This window comes from Talpa occidentalis, unplaced genomic scaffold, assembly GCF_014898055.3.
Source record: "Talpa occidentalis isolate TD23 unplaced genomic scaffold, MPIMG_talOcc4v2.1 talOcc4.4, whole genome shotgun sequence".
In the NCBI taxonomy this organism is placed as follows: Eukaryota; Metazoa; Chordata; class Mammalia; order Eulipotyphla; family Talpidae; genus Talpa; species Talpa occidentalis.
In genome coordinates this window covers 9036906-9062085 of record NW_023604295.1, presented here as the reverse complement: position 1 = coordinate 9062085, position 25180 = coordinate 9036906, and the positions used below count along the sequence as shown (strand labels likewise).

Genomic DNA, 25180 nt, shown 5'->3' with positions numbered 1-25180 from the left:
GATATTGGATGGCTTCACTTACCTGTGGAATATAAATAACTGAAAAACATATAGAGGCAAAATACAACAGGAATAAACTTTTGTTATAAAATACATTTTGTATATTTTGTAACATATCCACTTTATCTGTGAGATAATTTAATGGTTACTAGAGGGAACAGGAGTAAGAACAATGGGATGGTGGAGGGAGGCAGAGGGGGCATTTGGCACAGATGGTTTGGTGGAGGGTGAGTTGAACATATGCACAATTGAAGAGCTAAACTTTAATCCCAAAATTAAAGGAAAAAATAATAAAAGAAAAAAAAGAAAAGAATTAATTTTTAAAGATTTTTTAAAAATACACATGGGGTTAACATTAGCTATTCTGGTTCCATATGACCCTACGATTTTAAAATAAAATGAAATTAACAAGAACTATATTTCAGAAAAATTAAATCAGAAAGAAGTACTAACACACACTGTTTTTAAAAGACTGGAAGCAAAAGTAATAAAATTACAGTAGTAATTTTCTTTCATTAGTGTAATTAAGATTTATTTCAATTTCCTCACATTTTCTCTAGTCTATAAATGTGAAGCAGAGATAAAATATGAGGAGGCATTGGATGCCAGTTGTACTGGATGAGGGCCTGCCCTAATGACCTGTGCCCCCATAAGAGTACATTCATAGATTCTAGGGGTTAGAACTCCGACATCCTGCAGGAGCACACTCTGGACCTATAACCCTTGCATCATCTCTCATGACTGGAAAAGCAGTCATTTTGCAATTAATAGTATACATATTGGGCCCAACTGGAATTTGGCATCAGCATAAGATAAAGTATTGATATTAGTGCAATAAATTGATTGATGTCTCTTCAAATGCAAAGAAGCATTTTAAGTGCCCTTTCAACATAATCCCACAGAAATATGTATGACTTCCTTAAGGTCTTTACAAATATTAAAAATAATTCATAGAGCCTCTGACTAATTTAATAAAATCTCATAGATCTGGGATCTTCAGATTGGAAAATACTGATTAGTGAGCTTCTAAATTGAGTTTTATTTTTAGAAATCATAGATTGTGTGAAAAATTAGCATGATTACCAGAGGGTGTGAGGAAAGGATAGAGGGGGTGAATCTGATCATTAAACATATATTATGACATCAAAATATTTTCTGAATCCAATCTAAAGAGACATAATTTAATTCCAAGTTTAATGGTAGTTTTACCATGCCAACAGTCATCCATTTTTTGTACATCCTTATTACATGCATAGAATAATCTCTGTCCATATGATTTTATATCACTGAACTCTTCAATATCTCTACTGGTTTAGCATCACCCTCCTAGGTCAGTGCCCTCCTCTGCTTAGTTGTCCAATTCTATCCTTTCTTCCAATAAACACATCTTGACTAATTCTTCATATTCCTCCTCCATATCAATTTCTACTTCAAAGTGGCCAAGCACTATCTTTTTATGACCTCTGAAGTATTCTTGTTTCTATCACACAACCCATATTCTTTGTGAAGTAGAATCAAATCTGTTTTAAAATTCATTTATTTTTAATTAAGGTAATATTTGGACACCCCCATCAGGTTTTACCACTGTAGTGCACACACCAACTCACCCATAGTCCACCACAATAGTCTTTTGTGCTTCCTTCCCTTCTTGTTCTTACCCCTTCTACAACCCTTCCCCTTATTGATGCTTCAGTTCTATAGCCTGCTTTCAAGGGTTAGTTTTTAAGCTTGTCTTTTTCTGACTCATAGTTTAGTTACTTTATATTCTACATGTTAGAGACACCATCTGGTATTTATTTTTCTCCTTCTGACTTATCTCACTTAGCACTAAAATCAATCTCATTCTCTTCCTTTGCAAAGTCACAGATTCAAGATAATATATGTTATATGCAACATTTGCTTGTGATTTTTTTTTATTAATTGTAACATTTCATGTATTTTATAACATATCCACATTATTTGTCATGTGACTTTTATAGTGTTGCTTAAAATAATATATAGATTGTCCATAAATGTATAAATTTATTCTGCTCCATTCAGTAAAAGATACCCTATAGACTCACTCCAAGGAAGAAAATTTCAATTTGATGCTCATATCGGTGCTATTCTTATTCTATATCCACTTTGTCTTGACACCTACAGCAGGTCTTCCCTGAGATACAGATTTTATTCTATTTCAGCTTCACTGAAAGGGTGGACAGCTACCCTTTTTGAGGTACCCCATCTGACTGCCTTTTAGAAAGTGAATTCCAGGCAATATACCACAATGGCTATATTTTCCTACAACCCCAAATATTACATTCTCTTCAAAGATGAAGAAGATTAATCACTAACCTTTATATAATGAAAATCAGGCTTGATGAACCTTCAATTTCAATTATATGGACTTTGACTTTCTTTTATGCATATTTAACCTTTGCTAAGATCTTGATAAGACCGCAAAATTCATAAGGGTGTTGACATCACACAGGAAGCACTGGTAAATGTATCCACCTGGATAAACTGACCAAGCTGATGCCACTATTATCTAATGAAACTTTCTTCAATGAGATATCATGTGAGTTTATTTCACTGGAAGGCCAGCACCTGGACAGGCATACATGCTGCAGAAGCACGTGGGTGATGACTAAAGTAATAAAGTTTAGTCTGTTTTTCAAACCTATTTTTAGATATCCAATAACCACAATACACACACACCACAGGAACAGTATTTCACAAATGCCTGTGATTTGCTGCTTTGTTTTGTTGCATAGAAGAACTAGGGTTCAGGGGGTAAGAGCATTCACCAGAGAGAGCGGGCAGCTAAAGAGGCAGATTGACTGAAATACACTGCTGAGGGGAGCAGCAGGGAGACAGGAGAGGTCTGCTGCACCATGAAGATCAGCTACCTGGCCAGAGATCAAACTCAGGCCATAGAGGTGATAGTGCTGAGAACCCCTAGGCCTCCAGGAAGGCCCATCTGCACTTTTGACATAACATTTATTACAACTTATAATTAAAGAAATATGTAAAACAATATGCTGCTCATTTCCCCATCATTTTTTAAATAGTTATGGAATTCTCAAATGAAGCAGTTAGAGCTCATGCAGTTTTGAAACAGTATAGACTGCCTTACATAACAATTTAAATTTTTTCATATATTCTGGAATTATGAAAATGCTAATGAGTTTTATTGTGAAGATCAGAACTAAGAGTAGTATATCCAAGGAGGAACTGAAGTTCTGTTTGACCATTGGCCTAATGAGCCTGCCCTGTGATAAGGAGACACAATTTCAACCTGTGTCACGCAAGTGAGATCTAGAGATGTCAAGGAATATTACTTTTAATCCTTTTTAGTGTTATATACTATACTTTAAAAACTAGCATTACTGTACCTCCCTGGTGGCCTAAGGGTTAAGTCTCACCACTGCCAACTCTACAGCCTGAGTTCAATACCCAGCCAGGAAGCTGATCCACATGGCACAGAAGACCACTCCTGTCTCATCTTCTATTCTTCTCCTTACTCTGTCTCTGGTGAATCCTCTCAACCCCCACACCTCAGGCCTACGCCCCAGTTCTTCTACCCAAAAATAAATTTCAAAAAAACTAGCATTATCAAACCATAAGGCGAGCAAAGGAGAAGAAATACAGGAACATATATGGTTCTGGAAACCATATAAAGAGAGAAATAATTGAGGTAAGTTTAGGTGATTAGTTTGAAAAAAAGGCTAAGTTCGGTGGTTTAACAGCTATAGCTACCCTGAATAAGTGAATATAACTTGTGTTATATTAGTTCATAGGAAAAACCAAAATGGAAGCTATGAATATGCCAACATCAAGTAGATTTTTCTTAAAATTCAAATTATTTGCAATAATATGGGCTGCTTTGCAAAACAGTTCATTTTTAATCCTTGTAAAAGCTTCTCACTGGCTAAATACCTAGATATTTTAGAAGTTACCAGCACTCTTGAAAGGTTACAATATTTCATTATTAAACTACTTATACTTTAAATTCTGAAATGTTTCCATATGCATAGGTGCAAGCTTCTATTCATGATGAATTATGTACTTCACCAAAATGGGAATTGTAGTAAAAATATTTAAGCTTGACTGTCATCCATTATTATAAATATAGCAAGTGTATTAAAGTGAAATAAGCATAAAATTTTCAGAAAAACAAGCACTTGATTACAATTAGATCACAGACATAATGTCTTTCATTGCTATTAATATCTGTTTGATCTTATTGTGGTCTGCCCAGACCTTGGCAATGTAGTCTGTAACCTGCTTGGACCTATTAAGGGCCATTACCTGGAGTACCAGGCCATTTCTATTTCAGTTGAAATGTCTCTCTGATTATTTCCAGAAAATTCAGAGAAAATGCTGCCAATAGGTTTTAAGAGCTAATATTTCTTCCATCTTTTGCACCATGGGAAATAAAACTAAATAAAAATCAGCCATGAAGTGCCTTCTTGAAATTAAACATATTTTATCTAGATAATAATTTTATTCACATTCCTCTGTGCCCTTTTACAGTTAAACTTAATGACGTATCATTAAGTTGTGTTGTCAGCAAACCAGCTCAAATAAAAATAATAAAGTTTTTTTTTTTTCCCACAGTAATGTAGAAGGCTAAAGCAAGTGGTTTCAAGAAGCAAGTAAATATAATAAGCTGTAAAGTTTCTGTCCCTATGATGCTCAAGTTCAGAAGTCAGAGACCCATAAAGCTCATAAAATGACTGTCAATTTCATTCATTGGTTTGGGTAAACAGACTGACTTCAAAAACAAGACCTTTTACCCAGATCCAAACATAGGCAACTAAAGGCAGAAATTTAATCTGCATTGACATATGTGTGCACAGACATACACACACAAACAATAGTATAATACTTATAAGCAGGCTCATATGGCACAAGGAACACTCTTACATAGGTGGGTATATAAATTATACATGTCAAGTTATTGCTATGAGATTATTGAGAGAATTGAGTTGCTGTCAAGTGACTTCAGCGAATATGAATGATTGTTTATCTGCTTATCCAAAATAACCTCATGGAAATTGACTGATAATTTTTCTTGCTAATTGTTATTGCAGTACCATTGGTTTACATCCCATTAGTTAGTGTTTTGATAGAATAGGATTTCCCCCCACAGTGTATTCACCACAGCACCCTATCACCAGATCAGCCATTGTCCTTATCATGGTACATAAGATTAATATCAACTCTTCTGAAGATTTTGATAATTTCTTCAAATCTCAACTGAAGTATCAGGGCCTTAATATAAATACAGGGCATGCTGTATAAGGTATTTGTTTATATCAATGAAAATAAATATATAAAAGAGAAAAAAAATTAAAAGAGAGAGAGATCTTTCTTATTTGCAGAAAATATGGCTTCATTCCTCAAAAATACTTTGACATAAATTTGTAAAATTTGCAGACAATACAACTGAACTCTGTCAAAAGCTGGTTTTTTGTCTCATAGAATTTAAACATAATGTCCATTAAAATTTTTAGTTTTTAAAAAAAAGACTTCTAAGGGTATTGAGGAAGAGATGCAGTAGTAGCAATATCATATAAATTTAAATTTAAATATTTTAATTATTATTTTATTTTATATATTACATCATTTTTCATTTTTTTTACAATTCATGCATTTTCATCTCGGTTATAGTCCCCATGAAATCCCCACCACCCGTTCACCTGTGAACCCTCATTATCATTGCTTTGCCATTTGATTGTCTAGTATAGGACAAATTACTTCCTATCACTAACACTTCCTCCATTTTTTCATTTGTAAAACTGGGAAGAATAAGACATGCTCTATAAAGAAAAATGTTTTCAAATAAGCATAGTGGCAATATTGTCAAAAGCTTATCATCACAAGTTGGTATTAGTCATCAGACTTCTTGTTCAAACCTACCAAGTACAATTACATTTGTTACAATACCTGTGGCTATTTCTATGGAATGAGTATTTCACACACTATGAAACCAAGAAAGAAAATTTAGGAAATGCATTACACTTTGTATACAGCAAGTTTTGCTATGATTGCTTACTAGGGCAATGGTCACATCCCATATGTCCCTTCAGTTGGCATCTAATTAAAATATTTAGCTCACCACCTATAAAAAGCGTATGTGTTACTCAACACATTCTTGCCTGTTTTATAGGGAATGAGTGGGAATTGTTGTCATACAGTTGGCTTTATTAGACATTCGTTATGAAATAGGAGATATTTAAAATGCCCGTGTTTGAATCAAGGATCATTCCAGGAGAGTTCAATATTTGATTACTAAGATTTTATATGCATCAATTATCAGAAGATTTTGACTATTGCATAAAAGTCATCTCATTGTTCTTGACTGTTTTGGATACTGATGGAAAAGCCAAGTTTGCAATATGGAACTTTTCCAACACAACTGATTCTGGCAAAAAAAAAAAAAAAAAAAAATGATTGTTTTACTGAGACTGGAGAGAGAAGAGAGAGAGAAAGCAAAGGGGGGAGAAAAGGCAGATAGAGATGTCTTCTCCAAACATTTCCTTCCAAACATTCTCCAAACCTCTTATATTTAAATTTTTTAATTCTTACCTTTTCCATTTGTAAAAACTCATGGGAACAAACAAAGCAATGAAGCTAAACTGAGCCTCTAGTCCTCCACATTCAAAAGAAAGCCACACCTTTTTGTCTGAAGCCAAATGCATCTTTGAGACATGATGTAAAGATTGGAGTCAACAGATTTGATCATTTCAGATACCTTGTGACTAGAGTTCTTTTTAACTTTGGCAATGTGTGACCCTTAAATAACTCATTCATTGACCCCATACAAGTCAGGTATGATTTTTTTAATACATACATTTTTTTTTAAGATTTATTTATTTATTTATACAAGCACTAGGTACACTCAGAAGCACGGGAGGCTGACAGAATTCACCAGAGCCAGAGCGGGGAGCAGAACAGACAGAAGGACCAAAATAAACTTCTGAGGGGAGCAGCGGGCATGGCAGGAGAGGTTGGCACACCATGTGGGACCCTCGCCGGTGGCTGGGGATTGAACCGGCGCTGCAGAGGCTGCGGGCAGCTTCGCAGCCCAGCGCTGAACTGCTGCGCCATGAGGGGAGGCCCAGGTATGATTTAACCTGTGGCAAATTCAATGCTACTATCAAGGCTGAAAACATAAAACTTAGAGTTAATGGAAAGCCCATTTCTGTCTTCTAGAGGGAAGATATCACCATCAAACAAGGTAAGTATTCTGTGGAGTACAATGTATTTTTGACAGTTTTATTAGGATATAATTGATACACAAATAACTATACATATTTAATATATGTAATTTGATACATTTGCTGTATCGCATGGTACTATAATCACAATCAAGGTAAACCCAACACTTCTCAAAGTATCCATTCTTAACTGCCTTAGAAAATGTTGGGTCACATTTAAAGAGTCAAGTCAAAAGGCCATTCTCTCTCCCCCTTCTGCTGATGTCTGTGTTTTGGGGTTTAAGTCAACTCCTTAAAGATTGTCACCAAAGCCTTCTACTACTCCAAAGTCATTAATAATTTTGGTACTGTGAAGGAACTAGTGAGGATCTAATGATCACAATCCATGACATCAGCTCTACTCAGAAGACCAAAGATGGTGCTATTATCATGGCATTGCCTGTATCTAGCAGAGCCCATGTTGTGAATAAAATCACCCCAGACCTGACCAGGAAACTGGTTGGCACAGTGATCCATGTACCCACACCCAACCTATCCACAATGACTTTGACCTACTTCCTAGAGAAAGGCATTATATTATTTTTCCTAGGGTTGCCATAACAAATTACCACAAAGTGACTGACTGAAGACAATGGAAATTTATTCTCTTAAAGTCTTCGAGCCAAAAGTCCAAAATCAAGATGCCATGAGTATTAGTTGCTTCTTGGAAACTCAGGGGGTGAGTCTGTTCCACATCTCTCTACCAGCTTCTGGAGGTCGCCAGTAGTTTGTGATGGTTCTTGGCCATACATTTCAGTAGACCCAACATCTCAATCCCTACCTCTGTCTGACATGACTTTCTCCCCATTTGTCCTCTTAGCATCTTTCTGTCCATATCTTCCTCTTCTTCTGCATAAGAATGCTGGTCATTGGATTAGAGTCCACCCACCAATTCTATTTTCACCATATCTTGACTGGATTATATCTGCAAATACATCATTTCCAAATAAGATCACATTCAGAGGTTCTGGGTGGACATGAATGTTAGCAGGGCACTATTCAACCCACTAGTGCTACCCACTATGATGACATCAAGAAGTTGATGAAGCAAACATTGAAAGGTCCTTTGAAGATCATCCTGGTTTTATTGAATGATCAGATTGTTTCCTATGATGTTAAGAGCACCCCATCTTTGATGCTGAGGTTGACACTGCCTTCAGTCAATTGTTTGCGAAGCTCATTCCCCAGTGGAGGAGTATTATATAACTATAACCACCATGTGCTTGATCTCATGATTTTCATGGCTTCTAAAGAGTAAAATCCCCATATCTCCAACCCAACATGAAAGATCCCTTTGTTCCAGGAGAGTAATTCCTCTACACTGAGCATCTCAGCCTCTACGATTCCCATCTCCTAAAGAAAGGTAGGCCCTTAGGGATGCTTACCTTGTCAGACACCATCAAATCTATCATAAAATCAACAACTGTACTCAGAAGGGGTTGCATATGGAAAAACTAAATTGAGAAACTTGCCTTCTATTCAGTTAGCATTTATTGAAAGCATGCATAAAAAAAAAAAAAAAAACAGAACATGACACTAGGCAAGGCTGAAAATAGAAAGATGAATAAGACCCATAACAGGCCTGAACTTCAAACTTAGTAAGGAAGAAATATGCATATACAACCAAATCTCAGGTTAATTCAGGGGGTCAATGGAGATACAGAATGACAAAGGAGTATAGAAAAAGGTAAGAGAGATGACAGGACACGGGCTTCAAAACACTGCAGTCAGGGCTCCGCTCAGGGCTTCATGCTTGCTGAGTTTCTACCTGAAATTCCACTTCATGTGTCTATGTCACTCACCCCCTCACCACCTTCAGGTCTTGTTTAATATCACTATCTTGGAGAGGACTTCCACAAACAACCTCATTTATAATTGCTTCCTTCCCACATATCTGTCTCCCTACTCAATTTTTCTTCATAGCATTTATCATCACATAATCACTTGGTTGCCTGTTCTCACTAAAATATAGGCCAAGAGAGGACAAAAGTATATTATATTTTCCCCCACCTGAAGAACAAAACATAGAAAAAGAAACAATAGATTAGTGTCCCATAATAAAGATGTTTGAATATCAAGGTAAAAGTGTGGAATTCATGCTAAAGGTGATGATATAATCAGGTCTATCTTGAGTCACAACAATCATCACCCCTTATCCAACTCATTTAGTCATACCTTATTTCTTTTAAACCATCATTTGTTAAATTACCCATGAGCAAAAACATTTCCTTGAGTACCTGTGGCAGCTTATGTGAGTGGCACTCTCAGGAATACTGAGAACTACTAGAAGGTGTCCCAAGGACCAGAGTTTCTAAGATGAAATATCTACTGTCACATACTGGGAAATAAAATCCCTTTGGGATATTCACAATTTGCATTTATTTTTTAGCTTTCTTTTAAATATGAATATGTGTGAACCTATTTCCCTAAATCATATACAGTATTTTATTTTTTTAAAAAAGATTTATTTATGCATACAAGAGCTGGGGTATAGGCCGGAGGTGTGGGGGGTGAGAGGATTCACCAGAGACAGAGTGGGGAACAGAATAGGCAGATCGAACAAAGTACACTGCTGAGGGGAGCAGCGGGCAAGTCAGGAGAGGTCTGCTGCACCATGTGGGTAGCTCCCTGGCAGGCCTGTGGGTGGGGAGGATCAAACTCATGCTGCAGAGGCTGTGGACAGCTTCATAGGTTGCCTCTTAACCCCCTGGGCCACCAGGGAGGCCCCCATATACAGTATTTTAAACCAATGACACCTCAATAAATATAAGTTCTATTTAGTTATTTTTAATATCTTACTGAGTTAATGTTTTCATCATTGTTTCTACTTTAGTAGTGTAGGATCCCCCACTTCCGATGTTGTTGCTATAGTGTACCCAGCCCCAAAGAACCCATAGTTAACCACCATAATCCAATATGTTTCCTCCTCTCTTAGATATCTTCCCTCTCTGATCCTTTCCTCCCCCTCTGGTTGCACCCATTACACAGTCAGCTTTTAAGGATTAGTTTTTTTGCTTGGTTTTATCTGACTCTTTTTTTTTTTTCTGTACTCCACATATAAGTGATACAATATAGTCTTCATCTTTCTCCTTCTGGGTGATTTTGCTTAGTATCACCTCTTCCACTCCATCCATGTTGCCACAAATGGTAGGAGTTTATCAGTTTTGATGGCTGAGTAGTATTCCATTGTATGTCTGTGTGCGTGTATCTATTAGTCTACACATCTATCTATTTTAATCCATTCACCTCATTTTGGGGAGTTACTTTGTTTCCATATCCAAAATTCCAAGGACTGTAACAGGATCAGCCATTGGATGTAATGGAGGACCATCACAAGAACCAGTCTGACATTGTTCAACAAACATAACTGCAATAAAAATTACTTGTAAATTGAAATAAATAATCTTTTAAGTTATTTTGAAAGGTGTTATCATAGAGTATTTGTTAGAGTATGGATATTTTATGGGTACCCAAGCTTTCAAATCCTACAGAGAACTATTGGCATTTCTACACAGACCGAAGGAATAGGGGCTATTAAGCCAAACAAGTTTGTAAATAACCATCCAGAGGCAGCTCAAGTTTCCTTCCCCTTCAGTAGAAGATTTCTGTGATTACCAGAGTTCTTCTCATCACCTTCCTTTCCTCTGAGTCCCTAGAAACCTTCTTGTTTGGGCTATATACCCAGGTTTTATTCTTGAGGAATTAGTCTTGCTTCCCCAAGAAGACGCCAGTTTCTTATGGCAGCAACTATCGCTTCTCTTTGTCTGCTTAGCACCTGTCACAGAAGTTATCAAGCATATATTTAGGGATCAATGAGTCTCTGTTGATCAGGTGCTAAACCCAAGAGGAAGAAATATTTACCATCAATTCACTTATTTAATTGCATTTTTAAGAGTCAAAATTCCTGAAAGTGTGGTCTAGGGACTATCAGTATCAGCATCACCTGAGAACTTGACTAAAATAAAAATTTTCAGACACTATCCCAGACCTAAGCCAGAACTACAGGGGATAGGGATGGATCTGGAAATCTGTTTTTCAAGCCATTTCAGTAATTATGATAAACACTGTCACTCGAGAGCATCTGATGTAGATTAATCCTCTAGTCACCTGGACAACATTTCTAGATAAAATAGTATTGGGCCACACAAATGGTTAATTTGCCAAACTTTTATTTTTGAGAACATTTTGACTTGTTTAAACAAGGCAAATGGTGGGGCCTCCCTGGTGGCGCAAGGGGTTATGCACTGCACTACGAAGCAATCCTCAGCCTCTGCAGCACAAGTTCAATCCCCGGTCGGCCAGGAAGCAACACACATGGTGAGGCAGACCTCTCCTGTCTCGCCTGCTCCTCCCCTCAGCAGTGTATTTCAGTCAGTCTGCCTGTTCTGTTCCCCACTCTGTCTCTGGTAGATCCTCTCACCCCCCTCCCCGCACCTCTGGCCCGTACCCCAGCTCTTGTATGTATAAATAATCTTTAAGAAAAAAAAAGGTAAACAGTGATTAACAGTGTACTTTCTCTGATTCACAAAGCTTAGATAATAATGGAAACACAGTCTATTTGTGCAATCATTCTTCTAAATCAAAAAGGTTTTGCAGTGAAGGTTACTGGTCCATGTTTATTTTAACTTTTGCCTTGTTCTCCCCCAAACCTGGCTTATCTGTAGAGTTCTGAAATTGGAATCTAAAGCACAAAGGTCATTATTGAAAGCTCAGGCTAGCTGCCACAAACTTCAGAATATTTGGAGGATTTTAGCATCCAAATAATAGATTTCAGTTCCTCATTCACCACCCTCTTTGGACAACCTCATTTTAGAGGCTGTAAATAGAGGCAAGACCAAGAACAAAGACTGCTCACACTCACGGTGAGGACCCCAGAGAGTTCATTACATGCTCAGAAGGTTTTAAGTGTGATTTAGGAAACTCAATGTTGATCTGTAATCTGTTCAAGAACCAAAATTGCCCAAAGGAAAGCCATGAACCCCATAGACTTAGAAGTTAACTTTATTTCTACCTGATTGAATTGTATATTAGTCAGTGCTACCCAGAGAAACAGAACTAATATGAGAGATGATAGATAGGTAGGTAGGTAGATAATAGATAGATAATATATATTTATGTTACAATAGGAGATAGATTTATAGGATGTACAATAGAATATATACATGGTCCGCATAGCATATAAAAGGAGATATGAGAATTTTTTTTAAATAATGATCTTGCTACTTCAATCTCACTCCACTACCATACCAACTGTGTCTATGAGCTATTATATCATCACAAATCCCTAGCATAAAAATCAAAGCACAACAAAAGGAAAGATATACTCTTTCTCCCTTTGCACAAAGTACTCTAAATACAGATGTGTGCATGCCCATTTTAAAAGTCAAGGATCAAACAAGAACTTGGTTTTGAAATGTTTGAGAACCAACTTTTTTTTTTTTTTTTTTTTTTTTTTTTTGTGGGACACTCACCCTCGGCCAGGGATCGAACCGGCACTGCAGAGGCTGCGGGCAGCCTCGCAGCCCAGCACTCAACTACTGCGCCACCAGGGGAGGCCCAGAACCAACTTTTAATTTGACCTAAAACCAAATATTATTGCAGTTACTTGGTTTACAAATACCCAAAGAATAGAGTCAATAAATGTTTTAATACTTATTTAAAAATAGACATCCTATTGCAAAGAAAATTTATCAGAAACTTCATCCTAACTTCTCTTCTTACAAGTTCATGGTCACAGTAACACAGACAAGGTGGCAACTAAAGTGCCTTTTTTCCAAATGCATATTGATAATGTCTGCAGAAATGAAATATGAGATCCTAAAATATTCTTATTAATTAGTAATTACTTAGCATGAAACTACTTAGAAGTGACTTGTAAACTTACATTGAGGGGGAAAAGCCTTTGAAAATAAGGTCCGGGAAGGAAAATATATCTTAGAGGATGATGCCAAAAGGTATGGAAGTGTGGATGTCATATCACAGCTATGGTCACATGAGACCTCTGGTCTCTGAAGAGTTTGTAGCCATGGTAACGAGGCACAGCAAGTGCAGGTTCTTCCCCACCATCTTAACTGGAGTCAGAGAAACCACTTCCACCAACAAGGCAGAAGTAACTCTTTTCCTAACAGTCCAGCCAGCAATAGGAGTAAAATTTTAACTGCGTGCCTGGGGCAGAGAATATATGGAAAATCTCTGGCCTTCTACTTTGTTTCATCAGTTTTTTTGTGAATCGTGAAACTTGCTAAAAATAGATTTTAAGCAGTTAATGGATTTCTACATTATTGTTTTCTAGACACTCAGTTGTATCAGTACAATTTACTAACCAATTGTTCACTGTATTATCCTATAAACTCTGTCACATATTCTCAAATGAACTTTGATGTATTTCCACATTCTTCATTCTATGTATGGCTTTCTTTTATTTTTTCTTAAAACAAAAATATATTCTTTATTATCTCCTTGGTATCTTTAGAATATATTTAAATTCATGTAGAATTAGGTTATTCAATGAAGAATCTAGTGGACATCTTAATTTACATATTAATTGAAGAGGTTTACATTTATGACAGTTTTCCCATTCAAGACAAGATACACATTGCCATTTTCTCAGAATTTTTTCTTTAATAAGATTTTCTTCTATTACGATGTTCTTCAAATATGTCCTTGCATCTTTCTTGTTAATATTTTCCCAAATTATTTTTGTACTTCCACTGTAGAAATCCACTCATCACAAAATATATCCTCAATGACAAATACTCATTGTAATATAAGCAGTTGTGTTTTAATATCTCATTTGATTTAAACTCATGTTGCATTGTGAGTCTCATAATTTTAACTTGTGATTATTACTGCTGATTCAAAAAACCCCAAGTAGCAATATTTCACTTCATCTTGTCAGCCTTTACCATAATTCATAAATTGCCACTATTGAAGGAACATGTTTTTTTCTATTTTGGAAGTTTCTTTTTTCTCATTAGTTATGATTATTTCACTTACCCTCGCCCCCTCCAAGATTGCAAAAATTGATTTTTGTAAATTGGCTATACATTTTCAGGACTTGTCTTCCTAGAAAACTTAAGTTCAAAATTAAACCTAAATATATTAGTGTTTCACGGTGGGTTTTTTTTTTTTTTTGTTGTTGTTGTTGTTAATATACAATTTTCCTAGCTTCTTTTATATTCCCCCCTTCAAAAATATAACCATGAAAGTGTCATCCGAACTTCTCATAATGGCTCCCATACTACTTTCTACAGATAATCCGTGATCACATTTCTGATGACCTCTAGTCTTTGCTTCTTTAAAATGCTAGATAACGTCACTCATTCCCATATTAATTCATAAATATTTATAACAGACAATCCTTTTTTATGAACTGTGTTACTGATTGTAGCTGGTGCAATTGAAATGTTAAAGATGTACCTTAGTGCTCTGTTAATGCTTCAGAATATAGACATACTTTAGGTGGTTAAATTCTTCAGTAGATGGTCAGTGTTAAAGATTGGGGAACAATAATCTGGGAAAGACTAGAATACACTGAAATTAAATAAATACAGGGGTTATTTAATACAAGTAGAAATTTATAGAGATGGAAACTTTTTAAGTCAGAGAGTCATTGGTCAGAATCCCCAGCCCCACCATTTACAAATCATTTTTTTTTTTTTGAGAAGCTGCTCAATTTATTTTATTATTTTTATATATTTTTTTTATTTTTATATTCCCCACACAATTGCGACCCCCTTATTTTGACCCCAATCCCGCCCCCCACCCCTCATAGAGTGTCTCTGGTTCATAGTTGTTTGTTGATTTTGATAATTTCTTTCTTATAGTTATTCTTTTTCCTGGTCCCATATTTAAGTTTTCTAGATTCCTGCTATGAGTGAGACGATCCGGCGTTTTTCTTTTTCTTTCTGGCTTATTTCGCTGAGCATGATCCCTTCCAGCGCCATCCATGTTGCTGCAAATTGCATGTGTTTATCTTTTTTGAATGCTGAGTAATATTCCACGGTGTATATGTACCACATCTTCTTGATCCAGTCATCTGTTTTGGGGCATTTGGGTTGTTCCCAAAGCTTAGCTATTGTAAACAGTGCTGCTATAAACATAGGGGTGCAGGTGCTCTTTGGAGTTGATGTTTCTGTGTCCTTTGGGTAAATACCTAGGAGTGGAATTGCTGGATCATATGGAAGCTCTATGTTTAGTAGGTCCAGAAATCTCCACACAGCACTCCATAGTGGTTGGACCAGTTTGCACTCCCACCAGCAGTGCAGGAGAGTTCCTTTTTCTCCACAACCTCGCCAACATTTGTTGTTGCTAGTTTTTTTAATATGTGACATTCTCACTGGTGTAAGATGTTATCTCATAGTAGTTTTGATTTGCATTTACCTGATTACAAGTGATGTTGAACATTTTTTCATATGCCTGTTGGCCATTTGCATTTCCTCTTCAGAGAAATTTCTTTTTAGCTCTTCTGCCCATTTTTTGACTGAATTATTTTCTTTGTTGTTGTTGAGTCTCATCAGCTCTTTGCAGATTTTTGTGATCAGTCCTTTATCATTAGTGTTGTGTGCAAAAATGTTCTCCCAGTTGGTGGTGTTTCTCTTTGTTTTTGTTATTGTCTCTTTTGCTGTGCAGAAGTTCTTTAATTTGATGTAGTCCCAGCTGTTTATCTTTGCCTTAACTATCACTGCTTTGGGTGATGTGTCTGTAAAGATGTCTTTGATGTGCATATCATGTAGTGTTTTGCCTATATTTCCTTCTATGCATTTTATGGTTTCAGGTCTTATGTCTAGTTCTTTAATCCATTTTGAGTTGGTTTTTGTGCATGGTGTGAGGTAGTAGTCAAGCTTCATTCTTTGGCATGTAGCGACCCAGTTTTCCCACCACCATTTATTGAACAAACTCTTTGCTCCAGTGCATAGTCTTTGCTCCTTTGTCAAAGATTAGTTGACCATAAATCTGTGGGTTTATTTCTGGATTTTCTATTCGATTCCATTGGTCTGTGTGTCTGTTATTGTTCCAATACCATGCAGTTTTGATGATTATGGCTTTGTAGTATAGTTTGAAGTCTGGGCATGTGATGCCTCCATTCCCTTCTTTTTTTTTTTCAGGAGCGCTTTGGATATTCGGGGTTTTTGGTGATTCCATATGAATTTCATCAATAATTGTTCTATTTCTTTGAAGAATGACATTGAAATTTTTATTGGAATAGCATCGAATCTGTATATTGTTTTTGGTAGGATGGCCATTTTAATAATGCTTATTCTTCCAATCTATGAGCAGGGGATGTCTTTCCATTTCTTTGTGTCTTCTTCTATTTCTTTTAACAGTGTTTTATAGTTTTCTTTGTATAGGTCCTTTATCTATTTTGTTAGATTTATTCCCAAGTATTTGATTTTTTTTGTTTCGATAATAAAAGGGATGGTTTTTTTGATTTCTTCTTCTTCAGATTTATTGTTTGTATATAGGAAGGCTACTGACTTTTGTGTGTTGATTTTGTATCCTGCCACTTTACTGAACTGATTGATGAGTTGAATTAGTTTTTCTGTGGAGTTTTTGGGGTACTCTATGTATATTATCATATCATCTGCAAATAGTGATAGTTTGACTTCTTCTTTTCCTATTTGGATCCCTTGTATGTCTTTCTCTTGTCTTATTGCTCTGGCTAGGACTTGCAGTATTATATTGAAAAGCAGTGGTGAGAGTGGACATCCTTGTCTTGTTCCAGATATTAATGGAAATGCTTTCAGCTTTTCACCACTGAGAATGATACTGGCTGTTGGCTTGTCATATATGGTCTTTATGATGTTGGGGCATTTTCCTTGTATCCCAAGAATTTTAAGGTCTTTTATCATGAATGAGTGTTGCACTTTGTCGAAAGCTTTCTCAGCATCTATTGATATTATCATATGGTTTTTATATTTCTTTTTGTTGATGTGTGGGATAACGTTGATTGATTTTCGGATGTTGAATCATCCTTGTGTCCCTGGAATGAATCCTACTTGGTTGTGGTGAATTACCTTATGGATACATTGTTGGATTCTGATAGCTAAAATTTTATTGAGGATTTTTGCATCAGTGTTCATTAGGGAGATTGGCCTGTAGTTTTCTTTTTTTGTGTTGTCCTTGTTTGGTTTTGGTATTAGTGTAATGTTGGCTTCATAGAACGTGTTTGGTATTATCCCTTCCTTCTCAAATTTTTGGAAGAGTTTGTGAAGGACAGGCACTAATTCATCTCTGAATGTTTGGTAGAATTCATTTGTAAATCCATCAGGTCCTGGGCTTTTGTTTTTGGGGATGTTTTTGATTACCATTTTAATTTCGCTGCTTGTAATTGGTCTGTTTAGGTGTTCTATTTCTTCTTTATCTAGCTTTGGGTGATTGTAGAGTTGTTGGAATTTGTCCATCTCCTCTAGATTCATTTACAAATCTTAAGAAATGTTCTTAAGCTAATGGAGCAGCAGCTTAAAATGTATGCGATGATATGTATTCCATGGATTTATTCAAACTATTAATAGGCCTTTAATGAGGAAAGCAAATACAACCAAATACTAGGAAATGTACTTCCTAGTATTCTGATGTTAATGAAACTATAATGTGATTGAAGCATTTTGTGCAGCATATTGCTACTGAGAATACTATGTCAATTTATTAGACATGGCATCATAACATGTATTCAATTCAGTAATTACAGGACGCATACATCTTGTACCTATAAACTATTGGCCTGAAAATATTCTCTGGCTTCTACATGGAAAACAATTGAGACTTATTATAAATTTTGGTATCACCAAAAGAATTAGTTAATATCCTGAGAAAACAGGTTATGTCTGACCCATCTGACTATTTTTGAACATATTCATCAGTTAAAATCTTGCAGCTGGAAAAAGAGACAATAACCAAAACAAAGAGAAACCCCACCAACTGGGAGAACATTTTTTACACACAACACTAATGATAAATGACTGATCACATGTCGGGGACCAGCCTCCAGCAAATTGTCATGTCAGGGGTTCCTGAAAGGATAAGACAGCCTAGGCGACCTGTAAGGGGCTGAAACTTAAGGGATGAGGGGAAGGGGATGAGGTAGTGAGGAGACACTGACCCTGGATGAGGTGCAAGTATCTTCTGCCAAGAGACTCAGTAGGTTTTTATTCATTTATTTTTAGTAAGTAGAAAAAAAAATACATTGTCATGTGAACATGACAATGAGAACATTTTTACACACAACACTAATGATAAATGACTGATCACAAAAATCTACAAAGAGCTGATGAGACTCAACAAAAACAAAGAAAATAATCCAGTCAAAAAATGGGCAGAAGAGCTAAAAAGAAACTTCTCCAAAGAGGAAATGCAAATGGCTAACAGGCATATAAAAAAATGTTCAAAATCACTTGTAATCAGGGAAATGCAAATCAAAACTACCATGAGATACCATCTTACACCAGTGAGAAGAGCACATATTAAAAAAACTAGCAACAACAAATGTTGGCGAGGTTGTGGAGAAAAAGGAACTCTTCTGCACTGTTGGTGGGAGTGCAAACTGGTCCAACCACCATGGAGAGCTGTGTGGAGATTTCTTGACCTACTAAAACATAGAGCTTCCATATGATCCTGCAATTCCACTCCTAGGTATTTACCCAAAGGACACAGAAACATCAATTCCAAAGAGCACCTGCACCCCTATGTTTATAGCAGCACTATTTGCAATAGCTAAGCTATAGAAACAACCCAAATGCCCAAAAATAGATGACTGGATCAAGAAGATGTGGTACATATACACAAAGGAATATTACATAACAATCAAAAAAGATAAACACATGCAGTTTGCAGCAACATGGATGGAGCTGGAAGGGATCATGCTCAGCGAAATAAGTCAGAAAGGGAAAAAAAAATACCAGATGGTCTCACTCATAGCAGGAATTTAGAAAATCTAAATAAGGGACCAGGAAAAAGACTAATTAATACAAACTAAAAATCAAAATCAACAAGCAAGTATAAACTAGAGATACACTACGATGTGGGGGGGGGGGTCCAGGGAGAGAAAGGATTAGGGTCAAAATCAGGGGGGGTGCAATTGTATGGGGAATATAAACAAAATGAAAATGCATACATTGTGCAAAAATGAAAAATGATGTAAGAATTATATAAAATAAAATATTAAAAAATTACAAATAAATAAATCTTTTAAAAATCTTGCAGCTGGAGATTTAAGTGGATAAAATGTTGATTATAAAACATGTATCACTAATTATAGTGAAAATGTCTTAGAGTTGTGTGATAAATATATTCATTAATCTCCTGAAGCTCTAATTATGTCTTTCCTTTTGCAAAATCCCAGAGTAGAGAAATTCATTCTGTTTCTTACAATGGTTCCTATTGTACAAATTGACTTTGAAAACATAATTAAATTTCCACTCCACAATATTGAGAAGATATTTTAACCACATTTTCATGTAAGGAAACTGTGTTCTAGGAGTAGTTGTATTATTAGACCAAAGTAACAAAACTAGTAACTGACAAAGTTATTATGCCATGCCCTGTAGATATTCCTAGCAGATGATCAACTTGTCTATGTTGAATATTTTAAAAAATGAGATGCCCATTTCTCAGGACAACTGAGCTAGTACCACACATCATATCTCATAATTTCACAGCAATACATAGTGAAAACGTGCGACCATTCTTTTAAAAATTGGAATAAGCTCTTCATCTTCACCTGGGGCCCTGACTGCACCCATGAGTTATCCTGCAGAGGTTTTTCTGGATCTGAACCCTACCTTTCCCCAGTTCTCAGAATCAACTTCTGCACTGTCTCTCTTGTGCATGTCCAAGTATTGGAACTTTTGTGGGATAAAATGGGTTGGTTACATATAAATCAAAAAATTACAAGATGGATGCAAATGATGCATCCATTTCCATGCAAACAGAAATAGGAAATAAAAGAGAATAAATATGTAAAACAAAAATTTAAGGAAAAAGGAAAGTGCTCTGTGTGGATAATAATATGGTATTAAGGAAGAGTATAGGTTAAATCCTCTACACTAAAGGATAAAATTTACATGAGAGTTACATGAGAAAATGAGAGTTTCACCCTTGTCCAGATTCAAAGTTTGGACTGTCATACATTGAAAAATATCCATTTAGCTAAGTTTCACACCACTGAAATTTACCCTGATATCTATGACTTATGGGGGTTGAGCAGACGCTATTGACTCTCCTAGCTCAACTTTTGCCTCCGGTCCCTTCTTTATCCACCATCAGCTAAGAAGCCACTTGAACAGTGTAGGCACAGAGGTAGACAAAGTCTGCTGGACAGTGTTTCCCTTCCCAAAAAAGGAGAGAGCATTTCTTTAGAGGATCTGATGCTATTCATCACTTGTCCTTCATCTCTTTTCTACCTGGAACATTGGTTATATACATCTTTGACTGAGACAGCATAAGGATAAAAATCACACAAAAAGAGTGGGGAGAAGTAAGAGAAGAGAGATTCAACCAGAGGACCAAGTGTTTGGAGGGGATGCTATTCAAGGTATGAAAATTGCAGGAAGTCATGAGGGCTGAGCAATGAGAGTGGAGATAAGGCACACAATTGGAATGACCATTTGATATTAGCTCTGCTAGGCTCTGAGGAATTCACAGACATAGAGGAAAAAAGTGTAAGTCAATGACACCTCTGACAAAATTGTTAGGAGCAAAGAATCATGTTTATTTGAAAATGATCACAATACAGAAATATGCAACAAGGAGTTGGGGGTGGGGGGTTACACTTGGCCTATGAATTCAAAGATGCCTCTGCTTTCCAGAAACATCATGGAGTTTCTCAGATTTCCTCAGCAACAAGCTAGACTTCAAGAAGACAAGGAATTTTCTGCAGGTTCTGAACATCTCTCTTCAGTGGATTCAGTTGTGATCATGATACAGTGAAGAAGAAATGCCTTGGAGTGATCATTTTAGAAGAAAACAGAGACTGTGGTGATGTTCTAGCAGCAAGAAGAATAGCATTTCCTGTAGACAAATGGCCGGTAGCTACAGCAAGAAGAGCCATATCCAGATCCGTAGCCACAGCCATATCCAGAGCCATAGCCACAGCCATATCTGGAACCATAGCCACAGCCATATCTGGAACCATAGCCACAGCCATATCCAGAACCATAGCCACAGCCGTATCCGGAACCGTAGCCACAGCCATAGAGGGAGCCATAGCCACAGCCATATCCAGAACCGTAGCCACAGCCATAGCGGGAGCCATAGCCACAGCCATATCCGGAACCGTAGCCACAGCCATAGAGGGAGCCATAGCCACAGCCATAGCGGGAGCCATAGCCAAGGCCACAGCCATAGCCAAGGCCACAGCCGTAGCTACCATAGTAGTTTCCAAGGTAGTTGCAATACATGGTGTTAGGAGATGAGGTTTCAGTTGACCTGTAGGAAGATCTTTCTGAAGTCGAGTATCAGCTACTCTTGCAGGGCACTTATATACTCCCAGCAATGGGCGGGTCAACCTCACATGGGCTCTGTTCTCATTTTACAACTATTTGCTAAAATGAGTTCATTCTGTGTACAGCATCTTGTCAGGATGTCATATTACTGCCATCCTAGGAATTTTCTAATGGTTGTTTTAAACATAAAGATATATGTTGTAAACACCCAAGCTTATATAACCCTAATTTTACTTTCACAATAGTATTTCATGGTTATGACATTACACATAAGCAAAATAGATTTGGCTTATTTCTATGTGTGTTTACTATTTTGCTCTTGTTCTCATTGACATTATCATAGCACATATCACAATGGTTTCCTTTTTTTCCATTTATAATGTAAATCCTCTAAAGTACTTTTCATGGGTTTTGGACAAGGAATTGAATATTTCAACATGCTACATTTACTCCCTGAAATAATCTCCACTCTGGAGGAAAATTTTCCATCAGTTTATGACATTCTATTCTTTCTTTAGGGCAATTTTTTTTAGGGAAGGCCAGATAAGTAAGTAATATAAAACTTACTATTACTAATTTAACCAAAAATTATGAAGTTTTCTGACTTTCAACTTAGAGTGTGGAAAATGCTTTGGTTCAAGAACTTCTTTGTTTAAGCTCAAGTTTTCAATGTAAGTCCGGTTATAATGTTCCTCATATATGTGTTATGGAGTCACGCTCTCTACTAACATGTGATCAATCAAAATTAGTACTTACAGAATCTGCAATGTTTTATTGCTTTTATTCCCACCTGTCTTCTCCTACAAACAATATTCAAATAACACTACCTATACCACTTTTGCGGGATTCTTCACAATTATGACATTAATAATGGTTTATACTTCCATGGTATTTATTTTGTCCTTACTTTGATTTTGTCATTTTTAAAGATTATTTTTATTGTGGTGCATTGCTTTAGAGCATTGTATATGATTTAGGAATAAGGTGCACACCTTTACAAATGTATGTTACAACATCACACCCACTACCAAAGCCCCAGTTATTTCTCATTCTACACCACTGGATCTCCTACCTCTCAGTTCTACAGTCAGATTTCTAGGGTTTGTTTCATCATATTTTTCTGTTCCTCTGTTTTGCTTTTTATATTCATATATGAGAGAAATATCCTGTATTTTTCTTTTTCTTTCTGACATATTTTGCTTACTTTACATTAAAGTAAGTTTTAACATTTTAATACAAGAAATACATCAGTCCAAGTTAATGCAGATACTTGAAAACTGTTATTATTTGGGAGTGCTTCTGTTTGGATACAAGAAGGGGGGGGAGTAAAAGAAGGTAGTGACTGCCAATATAGAAGGATTTGTGCTTCATTCTTTGTAGTTCCTATATATTTCCGATAGATTCTATTACATTGTTAATCTTTATTGATTCTTACTTAGTAGTTGCAGGAACTAAAGTTTATAAATTTGAGAACACTTCCCATAGTCAAGTAATTAGTAAATGGATCTGACAAAATTTACCATGAAAAGCCTTGTCTCCTACAGAGCCACTGAAACTGGGAGAGGAACGTTCTGAACTTACTGCCTCTCATCTTCCCAATACTTTCAGTGTATGCTCTGTGACAAGTGATGGGCTCCTTCATGAGTTTGCCCTTTAATCTGAGCATGGTATTAAGCTTTCTTGGTAGACAGTGTTGCAGGGGAGAAACTGCAGGAGAAAGCAGTTTGCATTATTTGTTTGCAGCCCTGGGCTGGGGGGTGGATAAGAGATGGCAGTGACAGGATGAGAGGACATTTGTTAAGGCTTTATTCACTGGTGGATGCTGGAGTCTCAGGATCATGTTTTTGGTTTTGGAACCCTCTGTTGAAACTAGCCTTTGAAGATTTCTCATCCAAGAGTATCTGCTGACTTCAAACCCACACAACACACAGATTCCCTCTCTAGCTATCCTGCCCCACAGAGTTGCCACTGCCCCTCAGCTTTCCAGATCTTCACCATTTGCTAATTGCTTGATTACCATCTGCACTCCAGAAGGCATCTCCTATTGGTCCACTGATTATAGAGCCTGGCCAAAGGAGTTATTTTTTTCCTGCTATCCAGGGTGCTGAACTGCAGTTCCAAGTTTTACCTTCTGGAGTATACTTCCACATCCCTAGAGAACCATATAGAATTTTCTCATCCTATAATCACCCGTTTATTATAGCTTTAAAATTGATTTTAATGTTAAGCTTTCCTGTTTAACCTAATGTGAGGTTTCCATCTACTACTGGACCCAGACTGACACACAGAGCTTTAGTTTTACAAGTCATTTTTGTATATGTGGTAGTCGATTCAATGCTAACAGATAAGATGAAGTAGTACATTAAGTGAAAAGGAAAAATGGAAGATAATGCAATAACAAAGACCAAAACGTAGAGAAAAGCAAAGAAAAATTTGTCAAGGTTTAAGACATCACGGATGAGAAGTCTGCTCATTATGGAAACTATGAGAAAAAGATGACATCAAGTTAAAAGTAGGCAGGTGAGTTTCAAAGCATTCACAATAGATTTGCCATGTGATCCAGCAATTCCACACCAAGATAACTACCTGGAGAGTACAAAGACACTAATTTGAAGGGCCAAGCGGACTCCTGTGTTCACTGCAGCACTATTTACATTAGTCACATTATGGAAAGGACCCAAGTGCCCAGGAACACATGAGTGGGTAAAGGTGTGGTGTAGCTCCACAATGGCTTCTACTAAGCTATAAAAGATAATGAAATCTTACCCCATGAACCCATGGATGGAACTGGAGAGGAAGATGTTCTAGAAGGTTCTTTGGAGGAGGGTAGGATAGGTTAAATTTGGGAATATGACTATTAAAATAAGCTTTACAGGGACCTCCCTGGTGGTGCAAGGGGTTAAGACACAACCTATGAAGCTATCCACAGCCAGTGCAGCATGAGTTTGATCCCCCAGCCAAGGAGGAGACCCACGTGGCACAGCAGACCTCTCCTGACTTGCCCACTGCTCCCCTCAGCACTGTATTTCAGTAGTCTTCCTGTTCTTCTCCCCACTCTGTCTCTGGCAAATCCTATCACCCTTCACACCTCTGGCCTGTACCCCAACTCTTGTATGCATCAATAAATAAAATCTTTTAAAAAATAAGCTTGACTGATAACTTTGACTAACTTACCAATTATTAATTACTTCATTGGAGATCTCATTGTTACTCATTGCTGCCTTATGGAGAAATTCCTCAACATTTGATGTTTCCAGATTTTATTCACAAGCCAGTCCTATTAAGTATAGCTGATAGTGCCTCTCACCCTTCCATTTTTACTCCAGAGTGACCTGTCCTTGATTATGATTGGTATGAATGGTCTCCTTACCTCAGCTGACTTGACACATTATCTCCAGGCCATTTAAGTCAGCCACATCTCTTAGTACAAAACTTAAAGAATAGTAGATGTAACCTTTTGTAAATAAACAAAATAAAAGAAAATAGCAATTTGAA

General features: G+C 36.7%; 1 protein-coding gene across 1 annotated transcript; it reads right to left on the bottom strand.

The window, feature by feature from the left end:
• Nucleotides 1-21226: 21226 nt before the first annotated feature.
• LOC119257104 (keratin-associated protein 21-1-like) lies at nucleotides 21227-21640 on the bottom strand. The gene has a single exon (XM_037524803.1). It carries the CDS (start codon nucleotides 21638-21640, stop codon nucleotides 21227-21229), a length of 414 nt encoding a protein of 137 aa, XP_037380700.1.
• Between the last annotated feature and the right edge of the window lie 3540 nt (nucleotides 21641-25180).

Coding starts and splice junctions, on each gene's coding strand:
- LOC119257104 (XM_037524803.1), bottom strand. CDS start 21,640: ATGTATTGCAACTACCTTGGAAACTACTATGGTAGCTACGGCTGTGGC.